This window comes from Pangasianodon hypophthalmus, chromosome 15 (genome assembly GCF_027358585.1).
Source record: "Pangasianodon hypophthalmus isolate fPanHyp1 chromosome 15, fPanHyp1.pri, whole genome shotgun sequence".
In the NCBI taxonomy this organism is placed as follows: Eukaryota; Metazoa; Chordata; class Actinopteri; order Siluriformes; family Pangasiidae; genus Pangasianodon; species Pangasianodon hypophthalmus.
The window spans coordinates 15,852,504-15,875,099 of NC_069724.1; the positions used below are offsets into that span (position 1 = coordinate 15,852,504).

General features: G+C 36.7%; 2 protein-coding genes across 3 annotated transcripts; both read left to right on the forward strand.

The window, feature by feature from the left end:
• Positions 1-11,515, forward strand: mob1bb (MOB kinase activator 1Bb). The gene is made up of 6 exons (XM_026929050.3): positions 1-200; positions 2,046-2,212; positions 4,335-4,428; positions 8,059-8,192; positions 8,542-8,705; positions 10,204-11,515. Exons 1-6 carry the CDS (start codon positions 187-189, stop codon positions 10,279-10,281), a joined length of 651 nt encoding a protein of 216 aa, XP_026784851.1. The 5' UTR covers positions 1-186; the 3' UTR covers positions 10,282-11,515.
• A 138-nt stretch (positions 11,516-11,653) lies between these two features.
• dck (deoxycytidine kinase) lies at positions 11,654-20,842 on the forward strand. 2 transcript variants are annotated; one of them, XM_026929049.3, is made up of 7 exons: positions 11,654-11,888; positions 12,393-12,508; positions 16,392-16,585; positions 17,598-17,745; positions 18,147-18,262; positions 20,107-20,206; positions 20,662-20,842. In XM_026929049.3, exons 1-7 carry the CDS (start codon positions 11,798-11,800, stop codon positions 20,686-20,688), a joined length of 792 nt encoding a protein of 263 aa, XP_026784850.2. In that variant the 5' UTR covers positions 11,654-11,797; the 3' UTR covers positions 20,689-20,842. The 2 variants fall into 2 exon arrangements, with proteins under 2 accessions (XP_026784850.2, XP_034167255.1); XM_034311364.2 differs by lacking the exons at positions 11,654-11,888; positions 12,393-12,508 and adding an exon at positions 13,052-13,394.
• The last annotated feature ends 1,754 nt before the right edge of the window (positions 20,843-22,596 follow it).

Genomic DNA, 22,596 nt, shown 5'->3' on the forward strand with positions numbered 1-22,596 from the left:
AGATATGAGGTAATAATAACTGTCTGAAGAAGTCGAAGAAGGGGAAGCTAAACTGTTGGGTGACTCCCGCATCGTGTGTGTGTGTGTGTGTGTGTGTGTGTGTGTGAGAGAGAGAGAGAGGTTGAGATTTGACTGCGCACCCAACACAGCTGTGACTCTCTCCGAGCGGAACATTAACACAGGAGGATGAGTTTCTTATTGTGAGTATTTACTCTTCCTGATTTATTCAACACTTTTGAACTTACATTACTGAACCGGTTAGTGAACTAGTTAGCTCGCGAGGCGATTAGCAGAAATGAGCTGCTGTGCTTCTGCTGCCGCTTAGCCACCCAGCTTTGCTAATACTGCCTAGCTAGCTGGAGAAACCTCACTCATTACATTTAGCCACAGTTATCAGCTGGTTTCAAACTAAACTAACATTAGCCACAAAATCCTCCCAGTCTGTCCTGTCCAGCTGCTCACGTGTTCTTTATGGAAGTTAGCTGTAATGATTGGATGGTAAAATGCTAGCTGGCTACAGTTTAACACTTGTCTGATTAGCCAGTTAATATTTATTATTATTATTATTATTATTATTATTATTATTATTATTATTATCAGTCTGGCTCTTTATATACTTTGACATAATTTTTTAAAGTATTTATCAGAACGTATAACCGAGCTAAGATACAAGTTTAAATCACAAACCCATTAAACAACAGCTAGTCCTGGACTGTTAGTTAGTTGACTAATTTGATAAGATTACAGCATTTAACAAGTTTAACACGTTACACAAATATACACAACACTGTAAAAAGTAAAGAAGATAAAATAAGAAGACATGTCTTCAATGACTTTCAAAACAGGGTACTAAAATGTTTGAGAGTCTGAACACAGCAGGTTAAATCTCTTAATCGTCAGTAGAATCAAAACAATGTAGAAATAAATATTTACACGATTTTTACTCTTTTAAAAGCAGGTTATCCGGTTTAAACAATATCGTTACACCCTCTATAGTTCAGGTCATTTTTCTTCATATGGTCCAGCAGTGCAGTGAGAAGTGTGTTAGGTGTGCAGGCTCATACAGGACAGGAAGCAGGGCTTTCTAGCTGTATTGTGTAATGAACTGTGCGAGAGTTGCTGTAGGACATGAATAACTCATGATTGCTCATTAAAGGCAAGTCAGATCAAGAGATATTGCTTTTCTGCCACTGATTCACCACTGATTCACCACTGATTCCTGTAGGACTGACCCTCCTTCACCGCATGGGCTTTTAAACAACTCACCTGAAGTTAAAAAGACAAAAAACACAGCTTGTCATGTTACAGAGATACTGTAAAGCCTTCCACCCTGAAGACATTGCTGTATCGGAAAACTTACAAGTTTACTTCTGACTGTTACAAAGCACTGACAGCTCCTTCCTAAAATGCTGAGTAATGGGCTCTTCACAGAAAATTTCATCATACCAACAAATAAACACTTTTTTTTTTTTTTTTTTTTTTTTTTTTTTTTTTAATGGAGCATCTGGCACATACGTCCCTGTGTAACTTGGTATGATAGAAATGTACAAGAGCAAGAACATTAATATAAACCTGACTGCCAGAACTACAGCCAGAGTTGCTATTATAGATAATTAATCAACATTTTCAGCCACTGTTTTGCTAGTTGGATGATATCTTAGCACCAAATTTATTCTGTGTATTATAGCAGTGGATTGTGGATTGGTCACTGCATCTGGAAATCCAGGACATTACATGTAGGACTCCTTTAGGAAATCCACAGTTACAAAAACATTTGCGCATCTCACTTTTCTGGAATTTGTTGTCCTCCCTGCAGTTGAGTTTAAGTCTCAATAGCTGTGAGTAAGGAATTCATTTTTGGCAGTGCTTTTTGGATGTGAGAAATTGATCTGTGTATATGACTAAGAATCTATAGGTTTAAAATAGATGGTGATAGATTAACATAAGAGTTTTCTGACTTAACTGTCCAGTGCTATGTTTGAGCAGAGCGAATGTGATTCACCAGGTATACTGAAGCAAATCTGATCTTTTTTTCTCTTTATAAGTGGAAATCGCTCATCCAAGACATTCAAGCCCAAGAAGAACATTCCAGAAGGTTCCCACCAATACGAGCTGCTGAAACATGCTGAGGCGACACTGGGCAGCGGGAACCTGCGCATGGCCGTCATGTTGCCAGATGGAGAAGATCTGAATGAATGGGTTGCAGTGAACAGTGAGTGTTACCTATCATGCACTTTCCACGTCTATAGAGGTCCCACTACAAAGTGAGGTCCAAAAAGTTTATTGTTATTGATAAAAAGCAGTGTGATGCAAAACAGATAAACAGAGAATGAAAGAAGAGAATGCTTCGAAGAAGAAATGCCGGAATGAAAAGCAAACACACTAGTAAAAAGACATGAAATGATGCTTTTCATTTGTGACATGTGTACAATGTGCCACAATGAAAAGTAAAACCTTCATGGCATTATTCTTATGTCACTTGATCTCTTCAGTGAAAAGCAGGGGATTTTTTATTTTTTTTATTTTATTTATTTATTTATTTTTTATTTATGATTGAAATGCTGGCTTCATGTCAGAAATGAATGCAGTTGTTTGTTTCAAAGTCGTCACTTTGTTCCTGTGACCCCACATGGGTAGCCTATAAAATGTCCCTACTACATCAGATTTTATAATTGTATTGTAATTCTAATCCTGCAGTGGACAGGTATCCCATGCATGGAATATCCCTACCTTCTGTCAGACTACATGCATTTACTTTTAGTAGTTTACTTGCACAATGTGATCAGCTGGAATATACACTGTGACAGAACATGTGTGCCCATATTACATAGCCATTACAGCGTGTATGTTTATGTATTTATTTTTAAGTTGTGCATGTAATATGTGCACGCATGTTCTGCCACAGTGGCTTTGATTTAACAGTGAGTGCATTTTAGTGTTGCACAGTTCCCAAGACCTGATAAAAGTGCAGTGCAGTGCAACGGGGAATTAAATTCACTTCTGTCATGAAGTCAGGGTTTAATTCTTAAAATAAAAAAAAAAAAAAAAAAAAACCTAAAGAGTAAAATGATGTAAGAACTATACCATGAATGTTATGCTTTTCAGGATGGAATGTCTGCATGTTGCAAATGAAAAGCAATTTGTCATAGCTAGGTCAAATGTCTTAAATAGTTTTTCTTCAATAGCTTCCTGCTGTTATATTTGAATACTGTTTGAGGCATACATATTATTAACAAGAAGGACTAGACTTATTGGTGGTGGAGGCATCTCCTCCGATACTGTTGGTGTTGAGTTCTACTTGTTTCACTCTGGCACAGAATCTTCTTCATGAGAATAGAAATGTACTTGTGTAACCATTTATGAATGAAACATATGACATTACAGCAATCTGAAAAAAAAATTAAGCCTGTGCATTATATTTTAATGTTAATTTTGACAATTAAAATTGAATTTTCCTTTTCATCTGCAGCCTCTTCAGATTTTCCTATGGAGGGAAAAACACTGAATATTATCTGGCTGTTTGAGTCTGTCATTTTTTAAACCATAAATTAAAGCAATGTTTGTAGTTTCCACCAATGTTGCATTTGGTTAAATAAGGTGTCATGTTGTGCCTGATGCTGTTATGAAGAGAGTGATATTCTGAAGCTTAAATCCAGAGAACATCATTTCATTCTGATTTTGTTTCACTGAGCTTACAGATTTGGTGTTTTAATGATTTTTTTTTTTTTTGCTTTGTTTGGTGTTTTGGTAGTGGTAGTGTTAGTGCTAGTGTGGTGAGTGAGTTCTGGATGCTCTTCTGTCCTGAGAGCCATGTGTTCAGCTGTGCTTGGCCATGTCCTGAATATTAAGCAGGATTCTTTGTCCTGTTCTCTACTTCTGTGACATGGCTTTATTTACAGACAGATCCACAAAGAAGTTCAGATCCAGACAGGCATTTACACAACACACATACAGTGCACAGATACATGTATAGTATATGCACACTCTCACGTAGGTGACAGACAGGGTATGACCTGAAGCAAAACCACACTCACATTTACACAAGTTTGAGAGACACCCACAGCGGAACAGAGACACATGAGGAATACTTTCTGTCCAGAAGTTTTATGTAAATAAACCAAAATTCGAAAGATCCTGACACCCATACTGTAAGGGTAGCGGCTAACCAAACATTTAAATCAGCCATTCACACAGCTTATGAAAAATCTGACCGGTGTAATATTCAGGCAAAAATAGGCATTGTTCCACTGTAACCCTCTGCTGTGAAAATTGCATGACTGCTGTGAGTTTATAACACATATATATATATATATATATATTTTGCATGTGTGCAGCGGTGGACTTCTTTAACCAGATCAACATGCTTTATGGAACTATCACAGACTTTTGCTCTGAGGACAGCTGTCCAGTTATGTCTGCAGGACCCAAGTAAGTGTGTGTGTGTGTGTGTGTGTGTGTGTGTAAGAGAGCGAGTGTATGTTACACAGAGAGAATTGGGCTACATATGAGCCAACAGACAGAATACTCTTAAAGAAAACTGAATGTTCTATTTGTGTTGCTGGGCCTGTAGTGCACTACACAGGTTCTAGAATAGGCCTGTCTCAATTATTACATAATTGCTTAATTGATTATGTAAGGAATAACACACAACAGACTGTGCGGATATATGGAAATATTGAATGCCACAGTGGTGTGATGCGGCAAAACACAAAGAAGTGTTGATTGTTTTCTTACAACTGTGCAGTCTAGGGTGTGTTATTTTTCTTATGACACAGTGATTTGCCAAAGTTTATAATGTTTAATTTATTAATGAATGACACGCCATGCATTTTATCGGTTTAGACTAGACAATAGACAAGTTAGTTCCTGTTCTCAGTTATGTTATAATAGTTAGATAAACAGTTATTCCCTCAGCCTCTCTCTCTCTTTCTCGATCTCTCTCGATCAGATCTTCCATAAAAATTAAATAAATGACTCCTAACCAAAGGTCACCACATCAACAATTATACATTTTCCTTTGTTAAACAACACATTTTAAAAAAAGTTTATTATTAGGCTTAGATTATGCAAGTGCTTGTGTATGAGGTGTTACTATAGAAATAATATGTTAGTATGAGCTCATTAATATACAACTGTCATACATGTTACTTTCTGTGTCACATGTTTTTCCCATGTTCAAGTGGGTGTCCCAAAAACATGCAAGTACACCATATGGCCAAAAGTATCTGGACACCTGAGTATTGAGGTTTTCTACTAGTTTTTGGAGTGTGGCTGTGGTGATTAGTGGTCATTCAGCCACAAGAGCACAAGAGATGGGGCACTGATGTTGAGTAAGAAAGCAAATGCATCCCAAGTTGTTCAGTGGGGTTGACGTCAGGGTTTTGTGCAGGCCGCTCTAGTTTTTCCACACCAAACTTGGTAAACCATGTCTTTTAGCCGCTTAGTTCCAGTAAAACAAAAACATAATGCCTACAGCATACAAAGACATTCTAGACAAGTGAGTGTTTCCAACTTTGTGGCAACAGTTTGGGGAAGGCCCACATATGGGTGTTATGGTCAGGTGTCCACATACTTTTGGCCATGTAGTGTATGTATCAGTACATTGCTTCCATATTTCTCTGTGGGTATGGTGTTCTTGGGATCACACATGCAACCCTTCCTTCTCCAAACATGACAAGCTAAATTATTGCCAAATAGTTCTATTTTTGTTTCGTCCGACTAGAGTGTATTGTTCCAAAAGAGTTCTGATTTGTCTAAATGCTTTTAGAAACACATATTTCTGCTTCTTATTTAGCAGAGGAATTTTTGTGTGGGGTGTAGGTACGGAGATGATTGCAGTGCAGTTCTCTGCGTGACTGCTGGTATAACAGTCAATTAGTCTGACAGCGTGTTGCAAAATCTTACATGGGGACTATTACTCCCCTAACTAATAGTAACTAACTAATGCAGGTAACTATTAGTTACCTGCATATTATCAGACAAGTTGTACTGACAGGGATGTTTAAAGTCTTGGTTATGGCTCTGTAGCTTTTTTCAAGCAACAGCTGTAGCTGTAGAACTTTAGGAAGTTCCTTCTTTATGAAGTTTCCATCACTATGAATGCTACTTTTTTTGTTAAATCCCAACCATTGGAAAGGTCTTTTAGAATGACATCAGGTGCAATTTGCATGCGAACATTTTTGTAGCATTTATATCTAGAACTCGATTTATTTTTATGTAATCTTTATATATGTACATACAGTCCCCTCCGAAAGTATTGGAACAGCAAGGCTGATTTTTTTTTTTTTTTTTTTTTTTTTTTTTTTTTGTGTCTATACACCGAAGACATGAAGTCTCCTCTTGGTTTGAGTGCTGGGTTTTGCCTGTGAAGACTGCATTTGTAGTTAAAATGGAAAACCAATATGAAGACCAGAGAGCTGTCTATGGGAGAAAAGGAAGCCATTTTGTAACTGAGAAAAGTGGAAAAATCGATCAGAGCCATTGAACAAGCATTGGGCATAGCCAGTACAACAATTTGGAATGTCTTGATTGAAGAAAGAATCCACTGGTGTCCTAATAACCAGACATCGAACAGGTCGACCAAGGAAAACAAGGCAGTTGATGAAAGAAACGTTGTTAGAGCTGTGAAGAAAAGCCCAAAAGCAACAGTCAGTGACATCACCAACAACGTCCACAGGGCAGGGGTGAAGGTATCCACCATTCGAAGAAGACTTAAAGAGCAGAAATATGGAGGCCATACCACAACATGCAAACCACTCATCAGCAGCAAGAATCAGAAGGCCAGATTGGAATTTGCAAAGAAATACAGAGATGAGCCAAAATTAACCTCTATCAAAGTGATGAAAAAGTGATGGAGAAAGAAAGGATCTGCACATGATCCAAAACATAAGAGCTCACTGGTCAAGCACAGTGGAGGTAGTGTCATGGTTTGGGCTTGCATTGCTACTTCTGGAAAGGGCTCACTAATCTTTATTGATTTAACTCATGATGGTAGCAGCAGAACGAATTCAGAAGCCTACAGAGACATTCTGTCTGTCAATTTACAGAGAAATCCATCCAAGCTAATTGGGAGGAACTTTGTCATGCAGCAAGCCAATGACCCAAAACACTGCCAACATAACAAAGGAATTCATCAGGGGAAAAAAGCTTTTAGACTTGCATTTCACCTCCTGAAGAGGAGACTGAAGGGATAAACCCCCATAACAAATGACAACTGAAAGATACTGTGGTACAAGCCTGGAGAAGCATCACAAAAGAAGAATGCAAAAGTTTGGTGATGTCACTAGGTTGTTGGCTTCATGTAGATCTTGCAAGTAAGGGATGTGCCACCAAATATTACTTACTTTACTTTAAGACTTTCTTTTCCAATACTTTTGCTCACCTAGAAATTTGGTGGTCTACCACCAAAGGTGCCATGTTCTAAGTTGTTTAACACATCTAGATGTAAATATCAGGAAATGAAAGCTGAAATTCTGATCTGTTGTCTCATTCATCTTTTGATCTCAAATCCAGATGTCTTCAGTGTATAGCAAAAACAATAAGAATTGGCCTTGCTGTTCCAATACTTTTGTGAAAATTTTTTTAAAACATATTTTTGTATGTTTATGCTTACTTTTTCGAAAGAGATTATATGTGTAAATTGGATATATGCCCCAGACATATATTAAATAGAAGGAGAAAAGAGAAAAGTGTCTGAATACTCACTGTAAAGTCGAAAGAAAATGATTAAATAAATGTAATTGTTTGTGTTAATTGTCAGGAAGATATTATATAATTGTAAGTAGTTAGTTCTAGAGCACCATTATGTTATATGCAGTATGAACACACAGTGTACTACTAATGTTTGCGGCATTAATAACCATATATGCTTAATAATATTTAAATACTAAATCTTTTATTTGATAAAAAATCAACTGCCTTCCTAAAGGATTTTGGCATCTCTAGTCTGTACTCTGAATATTTTACACTGCTCCATTAATAATGTACATGTTTTACTATTGCACTTCTGTGGAGACAGTCACATGAAAGCTTGTGTGTGTTTACCTGTTTCCTTCACAGATATGAGTATCACTGGGCCGACGGCACCAACATCAAAAAGCCAATCAAATGCTCTGCTCCTAAATATATTGACTACCTGATGACCTGGGTGCAGGATCAGCTTGATGATGAAACTCTCTTCCCATCCAAAATCGGTAATTATGATAATACATTTATTTTAAATTAACAGCACAGAAACAACACACTTTATTAAGCAGCACACAATAGTGTAATAGTGACTTTCAAACATTTTAATAAATATAGCGTATTTTAAGTGTTTGTTATAAAATGATGATAAGATTAGTATTTTCATTTCTTAGTAATAACAAGTCAAAGCCATGATATATTTGAGTGTTCGGACACACAATATTTAACACTGATATAATAAAACTAATAATAATTAGTGTTTGTACTGAATAGGAAAGCAATAATGTCCCTGTATTTATCTGTTTTTCTCTCCTGTTCTTTCTCTTATTGCTGTTCACTGTCTCTTGTATCTTTCAGGTGTCCCCTTTCCCAAGAACTTCATGTCTGTGGCCAAGACCATTTTGAAACGTCTCTTTCGTGTATATGCTCACATTTACCACCAGCACTTTGACTCAGTCATGCAGCTGCAGGAGGAGGCACACCTCAACACCTCCTTTAAGCACTTCATCTTTTTTGTCCAGGTACCATGCTGTTTTTTTGGTCATATCCAAAAGCACAGTGCATACTCAACATCCCATAATGCAATACATTACACTGAACAATGTGTGTCACTGTCATATGGCATCAAAAAACCCTCTGTGGTTGTATAAGTATACTGTATAGTGAAGAGGCTGTCACATTTGTTTATTTTGATACTCGATTAGTTGACCATTTCCCTCGATTAATAATCAAGTAATCGATATCATATGGTGTCTTAAAACCTACTTGTACAAACAATTGTTGATTTTTCTTTGTTTTTTCTAGATAAATGCTACAAGTGTAAGCTACATATAAACTATATACCTTGTTTTATCCTAAAACTCGTAAAACCATGACTTTTTAATGAAAAATAAATTCTCAACAATCACTGTATTTTTATAATGCGTATATACAAAATTATTATTGATATTTTTTATAATGCATGGCTTTCCTGAATAAAAATGCTATAGTATCTGTAGCATTAGTGTTTCTTACTGTCATGGAGACAAGGAAGACAAATTAAAATATTAAAATTATTATTAATCTCAGGTTATAATAAATGTATTACTTCTTAATAAATAATTTGACTGATTTGTTATAGTTAAAATCATCCATTAAAATGTAGGCTTTAATGTTGCACTATTATAAAAACATTTATACCTTGTGATTGTCAGCAGTGGTATCAAAAATAGTTACTCTAGTAAAAGTACCATTACTACGAAAAAAAAAATGCTCAAATAAAAATTAAAAAGTTCTCATCCAAATATCCTATTTGAGTGAAAGTATTAAAGTATCTAGTTTAAAAAAAAAAAAACTACTGAAGTAGCTGTTAAAGCTGATTTATATTTCTGCGTTAACTCGTATTTGGGCCGTGACACACAGAGGGGGATCATGGGTAATCATGGCACGCAGAGACGCGCTAGAACGCAGCTACCACAAGCTAACTACACGTTGTGTGTATCTTCATGCCAGGTGTCAGGCAAAGCTAACTGGTTGGCTGGGAGGCGTGTCTGATTGCGTACATGGAAACAGTTTGATGAGACAATGTGACTTTTTTAATCAAATTCAGATTAATATTATTTAGATCAGAGTAATACTGTTCAAATTTCATCTGAGGTATAAAGAATAAAATGCTAAAAATAAAGTGTAAGCAATAAAATTTTCCCTCATCGCATCCAGAACTATCCGTCTTCTATAGACGAGTTTGTGCAGCGAAACTGCTTTCTGAAAGTGTAATCCGTTTAAAGCCTTGAAACGGCTCGTTACAGAAACCGATCTCAGCTTAAACACTTATTTACCAAATATTTGATTACGTGATATTTTCATCCAGGTTTTTTTTTTTAAAAGAATCGAGGATTCGTGACAGCCCTAATAGTGAACAGGGTGTTTTTAGGACATGTACACATTGGGCTGATGATAGTCAAACATTTATGACAGTATTGGTGTGACATTTGTATTATATGTTTGTCTAACATTTGCATTTTTTTTTTCTTTATACAGGAGTTTAACCTAATTGACCGCAAGGAACTCGCACCACTTCAAGAGCTGATTGACAAACTGACAACCAAGGACAGATAGATAGACATGAAAAAAATAATGATTCTTCTGTCAAGTTACTGATCTCCATCTTGCCTTTTTCCTGCCTTTCTCAGTTGCTTTCGTTCTCTGTACAGATGCCCTACTCTGGTTTATACTCTAGAGCACATGCTAAGCTAACGTTAGCTGGGCAACAGGGGATGCCATTCTATAACAGCATAAAGTGGGCTAGCACAATGCTAATGGATGAAAAGGGAGTTAGCTAGTGTCCTTCCGTAGTCACACAATTTTACAGACTTTAATTAGAAGTTTTTGATTTTAGTTTCAAAAGTAAACCATGTTTTCCTGCTCCTTAACTAAACTTTTTTTTAAACCAGGAACTGTTTAAAGGATACTTCATGACACATTGCAGTGTTGTTTTTTTATGTTTCTCTCCTCAGAACATGAAGTTGTTTTTCTCAGTTTGTTGTGACAAGTACACCAGAGGCCAGGTGGAACAGCACCAGTCTGTTAATAAGTGATGTTTGTTTGAGGGTGCTTGTGAGCATGTCCCAGTTTTCAATGCAGGTGATGCTAACAGCAAACAAATACTGTAAAGAATGATACTTATAGTCTATTTTCCTATGCAATACCATGCTGAATTATTCGGATTACCTGTTATTATCACCTGTTCCATAATGCTACTGTTTATCTGTGCCTAGTTTTATCCATTCCTTTTACCTCAAGTCATTACACTCCAGCATTAGCTGTGTGAAGATGGCTGTCTCACTAGATTAGCATTAGTTATATACTGCTAAACGGATTTCTTTACACAGCTAATTAGCATAATGCTAATAAGTCCATTAGCTATATAAATGATAAATCAGGCATTTTGTCGCTAATTTCAGGAATTTGAATGAGGAATTCCTAGTCGTCATTTCATCCTGACATTTTGTTTATTTTCCCACCATTTTTACTGCTTTTGCTTTGAGTTTTAATAGGTCTTCACAAAGCTTTCTCGCCTGACTCTTTATTTACTTTAGCATTTTCGCTGTAATTTAAACTTGGACAGACCCCACAAATATTACAGCATATGTGCCAACTAATGATTGTTACTGAAAACTTTTAAATCTTTACTAGTGACAATGAGATGAATATATTTTCCCTAGACTGTATAATATTAATAGCATTTTTAACTAGATCTAATATGTATAAATGTGGCTGTGGGAATGGGTATTTTACAAAAAATCAGTGACTGATGTTTGTTTTACAGTAATAAATGCTGTGTATTATCAAGCATCGTCAGCTGAATTGCTTTTATTGTCGTCACGTCAGATCGAAACGCACCGCCTACGACGTGTGACCAATCAGAGCCCTCACTACCCGCGGGTTCAATCTGCCAGCCAATGAGAGCCATAGCTGTGGTAGCCATGCTCATCCGCTATTGGTTGTATTTGTTATGTTCTTTACACTGTAGGTCCAATTCTTCAACAAAGCGCCAAAATTCAACCGCGCTCAGACGCTTCCGGTAGGTTTTGACATTACAGACGCACAAGACTTCAAAAAGTGAGTGATTAAAATGTCTCGTACTCCAAAAAGAGCTTGTTCCAGTTCTCTAAACGACAGTCTGGAGAAGAGATTAAAACGGATTTCTGTTGAGGGAAACATCGGTGAGTAGAGAACACTAAGTGAAGCGGAAGCAGCCTTTGGTCTGCTGTTTTCCAGAGTCTTTATTTATTGATTTTTTAAATATAACTCTCATATTTGGATCGATATCGATGATGTTGAGTGACACCTTATTTTTCTGAAACTTTTTCTGTAGTTCACTTTACTTTTTTAAATGAACCGTATGAGCGACACTTTTGAATACTGCATAGAAATATTTAACTATAGCAGATAAATTCAAGTGATAAATAAATAGTAAAATTATGTAACTATTTTATATATATGTAAATTTATTTATTTATATACATCCATATATATATATATATAGAGAGAGAGAGAATGAGAGAGAGAGAGAGAGCTGTAGAGTCATCACATGACTACTGCAGGAATTAAGAAATAACATAAATCTTTCTTTTTTTTTTTTTTTTTTTTATGTCCGGGAATAATTTTTTCTATTTTTACTTTATTTCAGAAGTGGTTTGCGTTTCTTTTTATCTGTTTGTCTTTAGCGGCGGGAAAGTCCACGTTCGTGCGCCTGCTGGAGCAGCATGATAAAGAGTGGGAGGTGGTGCCCGAGCCCATCGCCAGGTGGTGCAACGTACAAACTCAGCATGACGAATTTGAGGTAATTAATAAACAAAAATCCAAATATTATTCACGTTATGTGTGCACGTGTTGGCGGTTATAACAGCGGAAGCAGCAGTTACAATAACACCACACCACCACTGAACCGTATTTACCAGCTGAACCCAGCATACTGCTGCTGTCACGTGCATGTTCTCTATCTATCTATCTATCTATCTACGAGTTAAAATCATTGTGCATTAGAAATTTGAATTTAAATGCAAAAATCTGATTTTTCTTTCTGAATTTTTGAAAGTTGTTGTTGTTATTATTATTATTATTATTATTATTATTATTATTATCATTATCTTAAACTGAATTTCCCGTTGTGTGAAACAATTGAATTTTTGAAATTCAAACTGAAGTACGCTTATAATCTATTTCTAAAAACCATTCAGTCTGTTTATCACTTCACATTTTTACATTCGAATTCAAAATGACATCCGGGGAACTTGCAGGCAAAAGCAGTGCAACACCAAACCAGTGACTATATACAGTACAGGAGACATCAAAATGAGGGGGAAAAGATCTCCTCGCTGGGGGTCTGTTAAAACAGTTTACAGCAGATCAGGCCCTGGCTTTGCTACAGAGCTGTCAAGAGCTTCAGGTGTGTGTGTGTGTGTGTGTGTGTGTGCGTTCATGAGGCTCGACTGTCATGTCCAAACTATCAATCACCTCATCGACCACGCCCTTTTATTTATCACCAAATAACTCCTATAAAACGCATTTATCGTGAGGAAACATACTGGTTGAGACATCAAGGTCAGCTGAACTTTTAACAACACTGTTCCTGAAAATAATTTGTGGAGCTGCAACATAAAATGGAGGTTTGACTCATGCTGCCTTCAGGTGCTACCGGGATTCTCCTACTCCCCACTTCTGAAGCGGTAATTACGAGTATGTCGTGTTCACATGCTGTGTTGTCGGAAAGAACATGAAACATGGACGATGCCAGGTTCATTCATACATATTTCTCTTTTCTTTTTTTTTTCTTTTTAGACACCATAACACACATTACTGAGCTAGCTAGCTTGCTGACGATAAGGGAATTTTGGTCAAGCTACACAAGCTATACAAGCTATTTTCACAGGGTAAAAGTATACAACATGCACAGAATGGCTGCTGATACACACACATGAATAAATATGACCAAAACAGCAAGCGCTAACAACTAGCTGCATTTAGAAAAATGAACAAAACCTGTCATTCAGTAAAAAACTGTACTCTCCTCCGCCATGTTGAAGGTTTAGGACTCCCATCTCGGAAACTCGGGTAACAAAATTATCTCCGAGTTTCCCAGTCTTAATTACGACTTGGGTCATTCATGTGCAATTTCCTAGTGGGAAACTCGTATTTACGATCATTCTGATAGCACGTGAAGACAGCATCACGTACATTCACGTACATGGGAATGGGCGGGGTTAAATAACGTACTGCAGCCAGTCACTAGAGGGCCTCAGACAGTTTGGCTTCACTTTTGACTCCCTGTTAAGACATCCACTCATTTCCTGTCTAAACTCATTGCAACAGACACGAGTGAGAGGTTGGGCGTGGGATCTTTTAATGTAGAGGATAAAGTAAAGTTGTAAAGTTTAAGATTCATTGGGACAGGTTGGTTGTAGTATTAATGATGGTATGTCATTTAGCTAGTTATCGTAACTTAGCTTCAGTTGAATTTGCCAGAAGGAATGTAGCTGTAAATGTTATGCAGCTCTCTGAACTTCAGCAGCTGTCTAGTAGTTTAAAATGTTGGTGAGATTTTCATAATAAATTATGAATCTTATTTTAAAAAAACACTAGAATGATTGCTTTATTATGCCCTATATTAAATATTTTTCATACAGTAAATGTTAACAGAAAATTCTGTTTCACTCACATTTACTTGGAGCATTGCCACCACCCTGTGTGTGTGTGTGTGTGTGTGTGTGTGTGTGTGAGAGAGAGGAGAGGGGTTCTGTGTTTGCTTTTGCCTTCGAGTTACCTAGATTTGAAAGCAAATTTAAAAATGTCAATTAAGAGAGACTAAATGCTTTTTATAAATTGATTATCCACATACATACTTCATCTTGAGTTTCAGACATTCAGCTGTACAACCTTACACATGATTTTCAGTTTCAGATTTTAGATTTTTCAGAATTAGCTTTTTTGCAAACCACAAAGTACAATTTCAGTTCAAAATTCATTTTCATATGATATCGTTTTTTTTTTTTTTTTTTTTTGCATTTAAATTCAGCATGGTCCTAGCTCCATAATAATCATTTCTTTAAACTTAAAAAAAAAAAAAAGGATTTAATTTTTAGTATTAAATATATTCCAGAATGACAAATCTAATGAAATACATATAGACAGTGAAGAGAAAACCAGGAGATTTAAGACAGGAGAGGAATAAAAGTGACAGAATAAGGAAAGAGAGCACAGGGTGCAATTCTCTTTAGTGGGTGAAATGAAAACTTTATTTCTTTATTTCACGCAAACTGACAAAGTTTCAACTTGTTTTTTTGACTACAGTAGACGCTCTGAAGATAAAAATTTCTTTATGACTGTCGTGGCCTCCGTAATCAGCAACTAAACATCTCAAAATAATCCTCCCCTTCCTGTCAGTTATGTGTGTGCACAGGATTAAAAGAGTATACGAATAGTCTATTCAATTAGAAGTAATAAAGCACATGAACAATGAAGCAGAAGATATGCTGTGGAGCTGTATATATATATTGTATAGACACAACAGCAGAAAAGATTTATATTTTCGCAACAGTTCCGGCTGACACTGCAACACGGTAAAATGAAGAGTGGAAATGACGTTAAATATATTACACATATGGGTTATATATGGGTTAATATATTTATTAAATGATTTAACTTTTTATTAAACTCAGAAATAGATGAATGTAACTGTAACATATTAAGAAACATGGGTGGTGTCTTCCTTGTAATATTTAAGGGAAACAATATGTCTGACCAGCTGCACACTGCTGCACACCAGAATTTTGCTGCAAGTATATGAATCAGGTTGTGATGAAATTGGTGCATGTACTGATGGCTTGGAGCCCACAATGTTGGCTGGGAATCATATCAGTGTGTGGAATGGACTGGAGCCACACAGAGCAACTGTTGTTCAGGTTCTGCAAATGTGCTACCATCAACAGCTGTGACATGCAATAATACACCCTACGACCCACACAGCCCATGGGAGTCAGCAGATGGTACAGTCAACTACTAACTACCTTAGAGAGTTCTACCGCACCCATATATATATATATATATATATATATATATATATATATATATATATATATATATAATTGCAAAGCAATCCTATTTCAGCTTCAGAAGTAGCAGTGCATCATGACTTCATGGAAATCAATTTTACCCAAATATTCCATTTACCTTAAATGTAGCCAAATCAGCTGAACATGTCTGGTGTCAAAAATGAGCTTCATCATCACTTCAGAGCAGAGTTTAGTTGCCAAACATGTCTTGGCATGACTACATTTACATTTACATTACTACTCTAGTTTTACAGATACATTTTTGCCAAGGCTTTAATGGCTAAATCCTTTAGGGGAGCAATTTATTATTCAATATAGAAAACCTTTTGCATTGAAGATGGTTCAGCTTGTTCCTGCTTATATGAATGATATGTGACATCAACTCTGATCACCCAGAGGAAAAGCAGAAAAGTATGCGATAGGGTTTTTGGAAAGTTTTTTTTTGCCTAAATAAATGTTAACAGCAAAATTTTTTTGAATGCAGGGGACAAAATGGAGATTGAATTCATTAATCATGCCATTTTAAAAGGCTGCATGATCAGAATAGTGAACAGTGAAGTCAGCGAAGAGCAAGTTTGTTCCTATATGAATGGTGTGTGTGTGTGTGTGTTTCAGGAGCTGACCACATCTCAGAAGAGTGGGGGGAACGTGTTGCAGATGATGTATGAGAAGCCGGAACGCTGGGCTTACACATTCCAGAGTTATGCATGCATGAGCCGTGTGCGCGCCCAAATCAACTCGGCCAGTGGCAAACTGCGCCACGCTGAGAACCCTGTGCAGTTCTTCGAGAGATCTGTCTACAGTGACAGGTGTGTGTGTGTGTGTATACCTGGAACTGTTTTTACACAGTTGTTGCGTATTGTTCAGTAATATGGATATGAATACAGTTTTAGCCATGAAATTGAACTTTTATAATTAATAACTTGTTCATAGCCTATTTGTTTAAGTCTTTCAAATCTTGGCAATACCAAGTATTTCATACAAATGCACACTCCTTGCACACAGTGGTAAATGTTATATGGAGTTAATTTTGTGCCACATGTTTCAGATAAAATAATAAAATCCACAAGCAAAATATTAATTATGAAAATGTAAAAAATATTTTGCAAATGCGAATAATGAGAATCAAATTAATTTTTCCAAAAAAAAAAAATTACTTCGCCACTGTTAATGGAGTGGATGTGGCTAACTTTCCCACTAACTTTCTTAAATGGAGATTTAAGGTGGAAGCCTTAAAAAAAAAAACAGTGGCAAAAGTCACTGAAAAAAAATCAGAAAATTAGAAAATATGCAAACAGAAAAAAAAATTGAGCAAAATGAGAATGTAAGTCAGAAGTAATCTTTTTGAAAAATGAATTTTGATTTGATTCTCATTACTTGCGTTTGATACTTGATATTATATTAATATTGTATATTGCGTGTGGATTGTATTATATTATTTGGAACCTTAGGCACAAAATTAACTCCATAGTGTTGTCTCTTAGTCAGTCCTGATAATAACTTTGTTACTTCTAGGGGTGTAATGCAGAGACACTATCTGTATCTGTATCTGCTTAGTGCTTCAGATATGTCTGTATCTGTATTCTGATTTAAGTCTGAAGTGGCCTACTTTTTGTTTTTCTGTCCACGGGATCCTGCTCTCAATGCACCCCTCTAGTCAACCAGATGCTCTGTGAACGTTTCTGGCAAGCTTTATTTTAATTTAAAAAAAAAAAAAAAAAGGTTTTCAGTGAAATAAAAAGCAGTTCTTGCTCATGGTGTTCTGGATCCTACTGGATATCAGATTGTGTATTTAAGTCTGAGTCTCCTTCTGTCCTGCAGGTACATCTTTGCAGCGAATTTGTATGAGAGTGAGTGTTTAAATGAGACTGAGTGGGCCATTTATCAGGACTGGCACACTTGGCTGCATAAAAAATTCGGCCAGCACATTGAGCTGGATGGCATCATTTACCTGCGGGCCAAACCAGAGGTACACACACACACTTACCTTAACTCAAATTATGCTGAAACAAACAAAAAAAAAGCTTTACCCTTAACCTTATATTAATTTCTTAATTGTGGGGAAAATGAGAAATATTTTGAAGCTTAAATTTCCTTAAAAAGTTGCGAGAAGCAGCAAAATGGACCACACAAATAATTATTTGTGAAATATTTTTTACAGCTTTTATCTGAAAGAAATTGCTCTGAACACCATTTCTTTATTTGCTCGTGTTTAATAAGGTCTTTGTGATAATACATCTACATCTGAAAAAGACAGGACCAGTGTAAAGAGACAGTATCAGTTAGAAGATGAAGAAAAGGTCATTATATATTTTTTTTTAGAATGAATAATTCTGTGTGTGTCTGTCTGTCTGCCTGTGTGTTGCTCAGAGGTGTTTGGAGAGGTTGCATTTGAGAGGCAGAGAGGAGGAGCAAGGGATTCCGCTGGAGTATCTAGAGAAACTCCATTACAAACACGAGTGCTGGCTGCAGCACAGGACCCTGAGGTACACACATACACTGAACACTGTATACTCATGGATGACAGTCTAAGGATCCCAAGGTCATGACTGCTTATTTTATGCTCAGTCTCTGGGAGAGGGTCTTACCTGCATTTCAGGTGCAGATTTGTTCCATTTCAGACACACTCGGATGCTAAATTCAGTTGGCTTTCCATGTTTGTGAGAGGCGAACCCTTTGGGGGTGTGGAACTGACTCTAAAGAGTCGACTCTCTTTCTTTTTCTTTTTTCTTTTTTTTTTTTCTTTTTCTTCAGGGAATCCTTTTTTTTTTTTTTTTTTTTTTGGGTGTGTGCGTGTATTTTGTGTCAATTAAGAAAATTCAAAGATATGGCATCTAACACCACTATTGCTTTGAATACATTTTTAACTACTTAGAAATTAATTAATTGACATGTACATTCTGATCCACATAATTGCATTATTAAAGCAGGACATTAGTTATGAATATGCAAAGGCCAAATAAAATAAACACAGTGTAAATGAGTTGGGCTTTATGGTATGAGCTGTATTTTGGAGTGAGAAAATGTTTCTCATCCACTAATCTTTCATTTCAGAGCATCTCATTTTCAGCCATCAAGTTGTCATACAACTTACCGACTTTTTTGGTCAAAGGAGCGTGAGATGTTTTCTGATATAGCAGGAACAATCAGTAAATATGTCCATAAATTGGTGATAGCGGAAAAGAATGACAACAGAATACCCGGTGGTTAATATCTGATCCTCACAAATGAATAACGGTTGAAATATTCCTCACATCAACACACAAGTTATGGCATGAGGCCAACAATGGAGTGTACTGTAAAGTGGTCCCATACTTTGGATGGCATACTTTCTCTGTGCCCTGTCAATCAGTGCGACACGAGCCAGTTGTGGCCAATTGTGAGCTTGTGTACACTCACTGATCACTTCATTAGGAACACTATACTAATACTGGGTAGGGCCTCCCTTTACTTTCTAAACAGCCTCAATTCTTTGTGGCATGGATTTCAAAAGACGTTGGAAACATTGAGCTTTTGGTCCAGGGTGACATGATTGCCTCACACAATTCCTGCAGATTTTTCAGGTGCACTTTCATGCTGCGAATTTCCCATTCTGCCACATCCCAAAAGATGGGTAAACTGCGGCCATGAAGGGATGCACGTGGTCTGTAACAATATTCAAATAGACTGTGGCATGTGGCATTCAAGTGATGATCCCCACACCATTACACCACCTCCACCAGCTTGGACTGTTGATGCAAGGCAGGTTTGGTCCACCAAATTCCGACTCTACCATCTGTGTGCCTTAGCGGAAATCGAGATTCATTAGACCAGGCTACATTCTTCAGCTTTCCATTTTGGTGAGCTTGTGCCCACTGCAGCCTCAGCTTTCTGTTTTTGGCTGACAGAAGTGGAACCTGACATGGTTTCCTGCTGTTGTAGCCCATCCGCCTCAAGATTTGACATATTATGCATTCTGAGATGCTTTTCTGCTTACCACAATTTTACAGAGTGGCTGACTTTACTGAGTTACTGTAGCCTTTCTGTCAGCTCAAACCAGTCTGGCCATTCTTCCTTGACCTCTCTCATCAACAAGGCGTTTCCTGCTGCGTAACCACTCACTGGAAGTTTTTTCTTTTTTTTTTTGGCAGCATTTTGAGTAAACTCTAGAGACTGTTGTGTGTGAAAATCCCAGGAGATTAGCAGTTATAGAAATACTCAAAACCAGCCCATCTAGCAACAATCATGGTCAAAATCACTGAGATCACATTTTTTATATATGTATATGTATGTCTTTACATTTATGTATGTATTATACTGTACTTATGTGTATATTTTTTGTGTTGTGCAGAATGGACTTTGACTATCTTTGTGAGGTTCCTGTTCTCACCCTGGACGTCAACGATGACTTTAAAGGCGATAAATCCAAATGCGTTGATATGATCGAAAAGGTAACAACATTTTTCCCGTCTTTCCTTCTCCCTCATATTCATGTTTATGCACACACATACACACACACACACACAAAATGTGGCATTCTGGCAGAGGAAGAGTGTATTTAGGTGGCTAACGTTATTTAAAACTATTTTGAACCAACTACACAGCGACTACACTAAGAGAATGAAAGAGTGCGCAGCACAGCACACTGCACGTTTGTACACAACGCAATCGCCGTCTTTGTGTTAGAGTCAGAGAGGTTTCTAATGAAGCCGAGCTGAATGATTAGATTCGATTATTTTGTAATGGGGAGACAGGAGTAATTGCATAGAAAGCGAGAGATCAGAACACATTCATCCACATAAATATCTTTTCATCTATACACATTCTTTCTGTCTTTCATATCAGATAAGAGTACCTAACATGTAAATGTTGTAGACTACAATGTTTTCCCTTTTCTTCTCCCCAGGTGAAAGACTTTCTCAGCACTCTATGAACTGGAAGTATTTTTTATTTTGTGTGTGTGTGTGTGTGTGTGTGTGTGTGAGAGAGAGAGAGAGAGAGAGAGAGCAATGTGATGGACTGTGGAAGAAATGTTCTGAAATGTTTTTCATGTCTATAATTTTTAAATAAAACTATTTAAATGAAAATTTGAGAGAACTGAATGATGTCATTTTTTGCACTCGGGCTTTTTGTCTGCTACAAAAACAGTGTAACAGTGTTGAAGAATGAAGTTTTGAGCTGTACAAGGAATCCTTTAAGAGGATGATGAGTTTATCATTAGTTCTATGTACATATGTGCTGCCCTCTTAAAGGTACAGTTGTTTTTAATTTCATCATTATGGAAAATGGACAATGAACAGAAATTCCCTGGTAAAGCCTCATCAGAAATTATTGTTTTAGTGTTAAAGGCACGTCTGCCAAAACATCGGGATAACTCCCACTATAGCAGTGAATTCTTGGACTTGACAATGGAGCTGAATGTAATGTTAGCCACTTTAGTCTGATCTCAGCTCTGGATGTAAATCATACTGACAGGTGGCAGGTGCCTTCGGTGTGTATCAAATGATTACCTGCTTGCTAAAATTACACCATTATGCCTGGCCTATGGTTTGACTTAAATTGGCTAGAAAGTAAAGATTACAGGTTATGGTTATAGTAAAGGCCAAGCACAGTACATTGCAAGCACTGGAGGAAAGAAATTTAGAAATTTACATGTTTCATATGTATAATTTGTTTCAAACAGCAGAGCTGTAACACATCTGAGAGTTAAAGAAATGCAAATTACCAACTGACTGCAACCATAACTTTGCCTGACTAGCTAGAAGAAAATTAGTGTGTTCAGGAACTAACATGTTCGGCTCCTTTCAGTTAGAAATTAACCTGCTGCCTTTTATGTGTTTGGCATAAATGATGACTGAATAAATAAATCGTTCATCTGAGTCCTTGTTTCCGTATGTAGTCTAAGTATCAAGTGACCTATTTGGAGTTCAGTAGGCCACATACAGTAACTCAATTTGGAGCAAGTAAAAATGTATTTCATCATACATTTTTTTAGACTCTCATCTTTGTAATGATATAAAAGTACTTATTCATTTATTGACACAGTCATAGAGTCAGTAACCCTTTTACAATGAGGAGTACAAGTACACACAGATTATATAAATATATACACTGTCATTCAGGAGAGAATGTTGCTGTTCCAGAAGTATGTTTAACAAGTTAAATTCATATTCACCAAAGCCAGGTGACCTTTGTGGATCTGTGCTTTACAACTCTAATCATCTACTCTGGAAGAAATATAGACTTTGGTGGAAAAAAAAGCTGTGACTCAAAATGTTATGGACATTATACATGATTATCTACATATTTATTAAAATAACCATCAGAGTATCACAGTTGTGCATGTCATCTTTTAATGAGAGATTTTATAGGTACACTTCAAAAACTCACCATGGCTTTGAGGAGATACCAGTGCCACCAAATAACCTGATAATACAGGCATGTCCAGTCTTGTCCACAAAGGGATATGTGGGTGCACGTCCTCATTCCGAACAAGCAGGGGCCACAACTGATAGTCCATTGAAACACAAGATCAACTGGTTAAACAGGTGGAATCAGATGTGGTTCCTGCTTGGAATGAGATTCTGCACCACACTGGCACTTTGCTGATATGATTGTGCTAACAGAATTACAGAAAACCTTGTATACAATAATTTTTTGGTCATTGAAGGGTGCCAATAACTCTGGAGGGCACTATACTGTTATATGCATAAATTATATTTTATTTATTCCTCATGGGCACTATAGTTAATAGTTTATCCTACTATTTTTGGAAGTCTAGCACCACCTGCTTGAAGGTGCCCCATTCTCATTAATAATGTTCTCAACCACCGCTATAGAT

Bases quoted from the DNA above. Each gene is read 5' to 3' on its own strand.
- mob1bb (XM_026929050.3), top strand. The intron at 4,429-8,058 runs GTAAGTGTGTGT...TTTCCTTCACAG, and splicing joins GTTATGTCTGCAGGACCCAA to ATATGAGTATCACTGGGCCG. The intron at 8,193-8,541 runs GTAATTATGATA...TGTATCTTTCAG, and splicing joins TCTCTTCCCATCCAAAATCG to GTGTCCCCTTTCCCAAGAAC.
- dck (XM_026929049.3), top strand. From the start codon at position 11,798: ATGTCTCGTACTCCAAAAAGAGCTTGTTCCAGTTCTCTAAACGACAGT. The intron at 12,509-16,391 runs GTAATTAATAAA...TGTGTGTTTCAG, and splicing joins CTCAGCATGACGAATTTGAG to GAGCTGACCACATCTCAGAA. The intron at 16,586-17,597 runs GTGTGTGTGTGT...TCTGTCCTGCAG, and splicing joins AGATCTGTCTACAGTGACAG to GTACATCTTTGCAGCGAATT.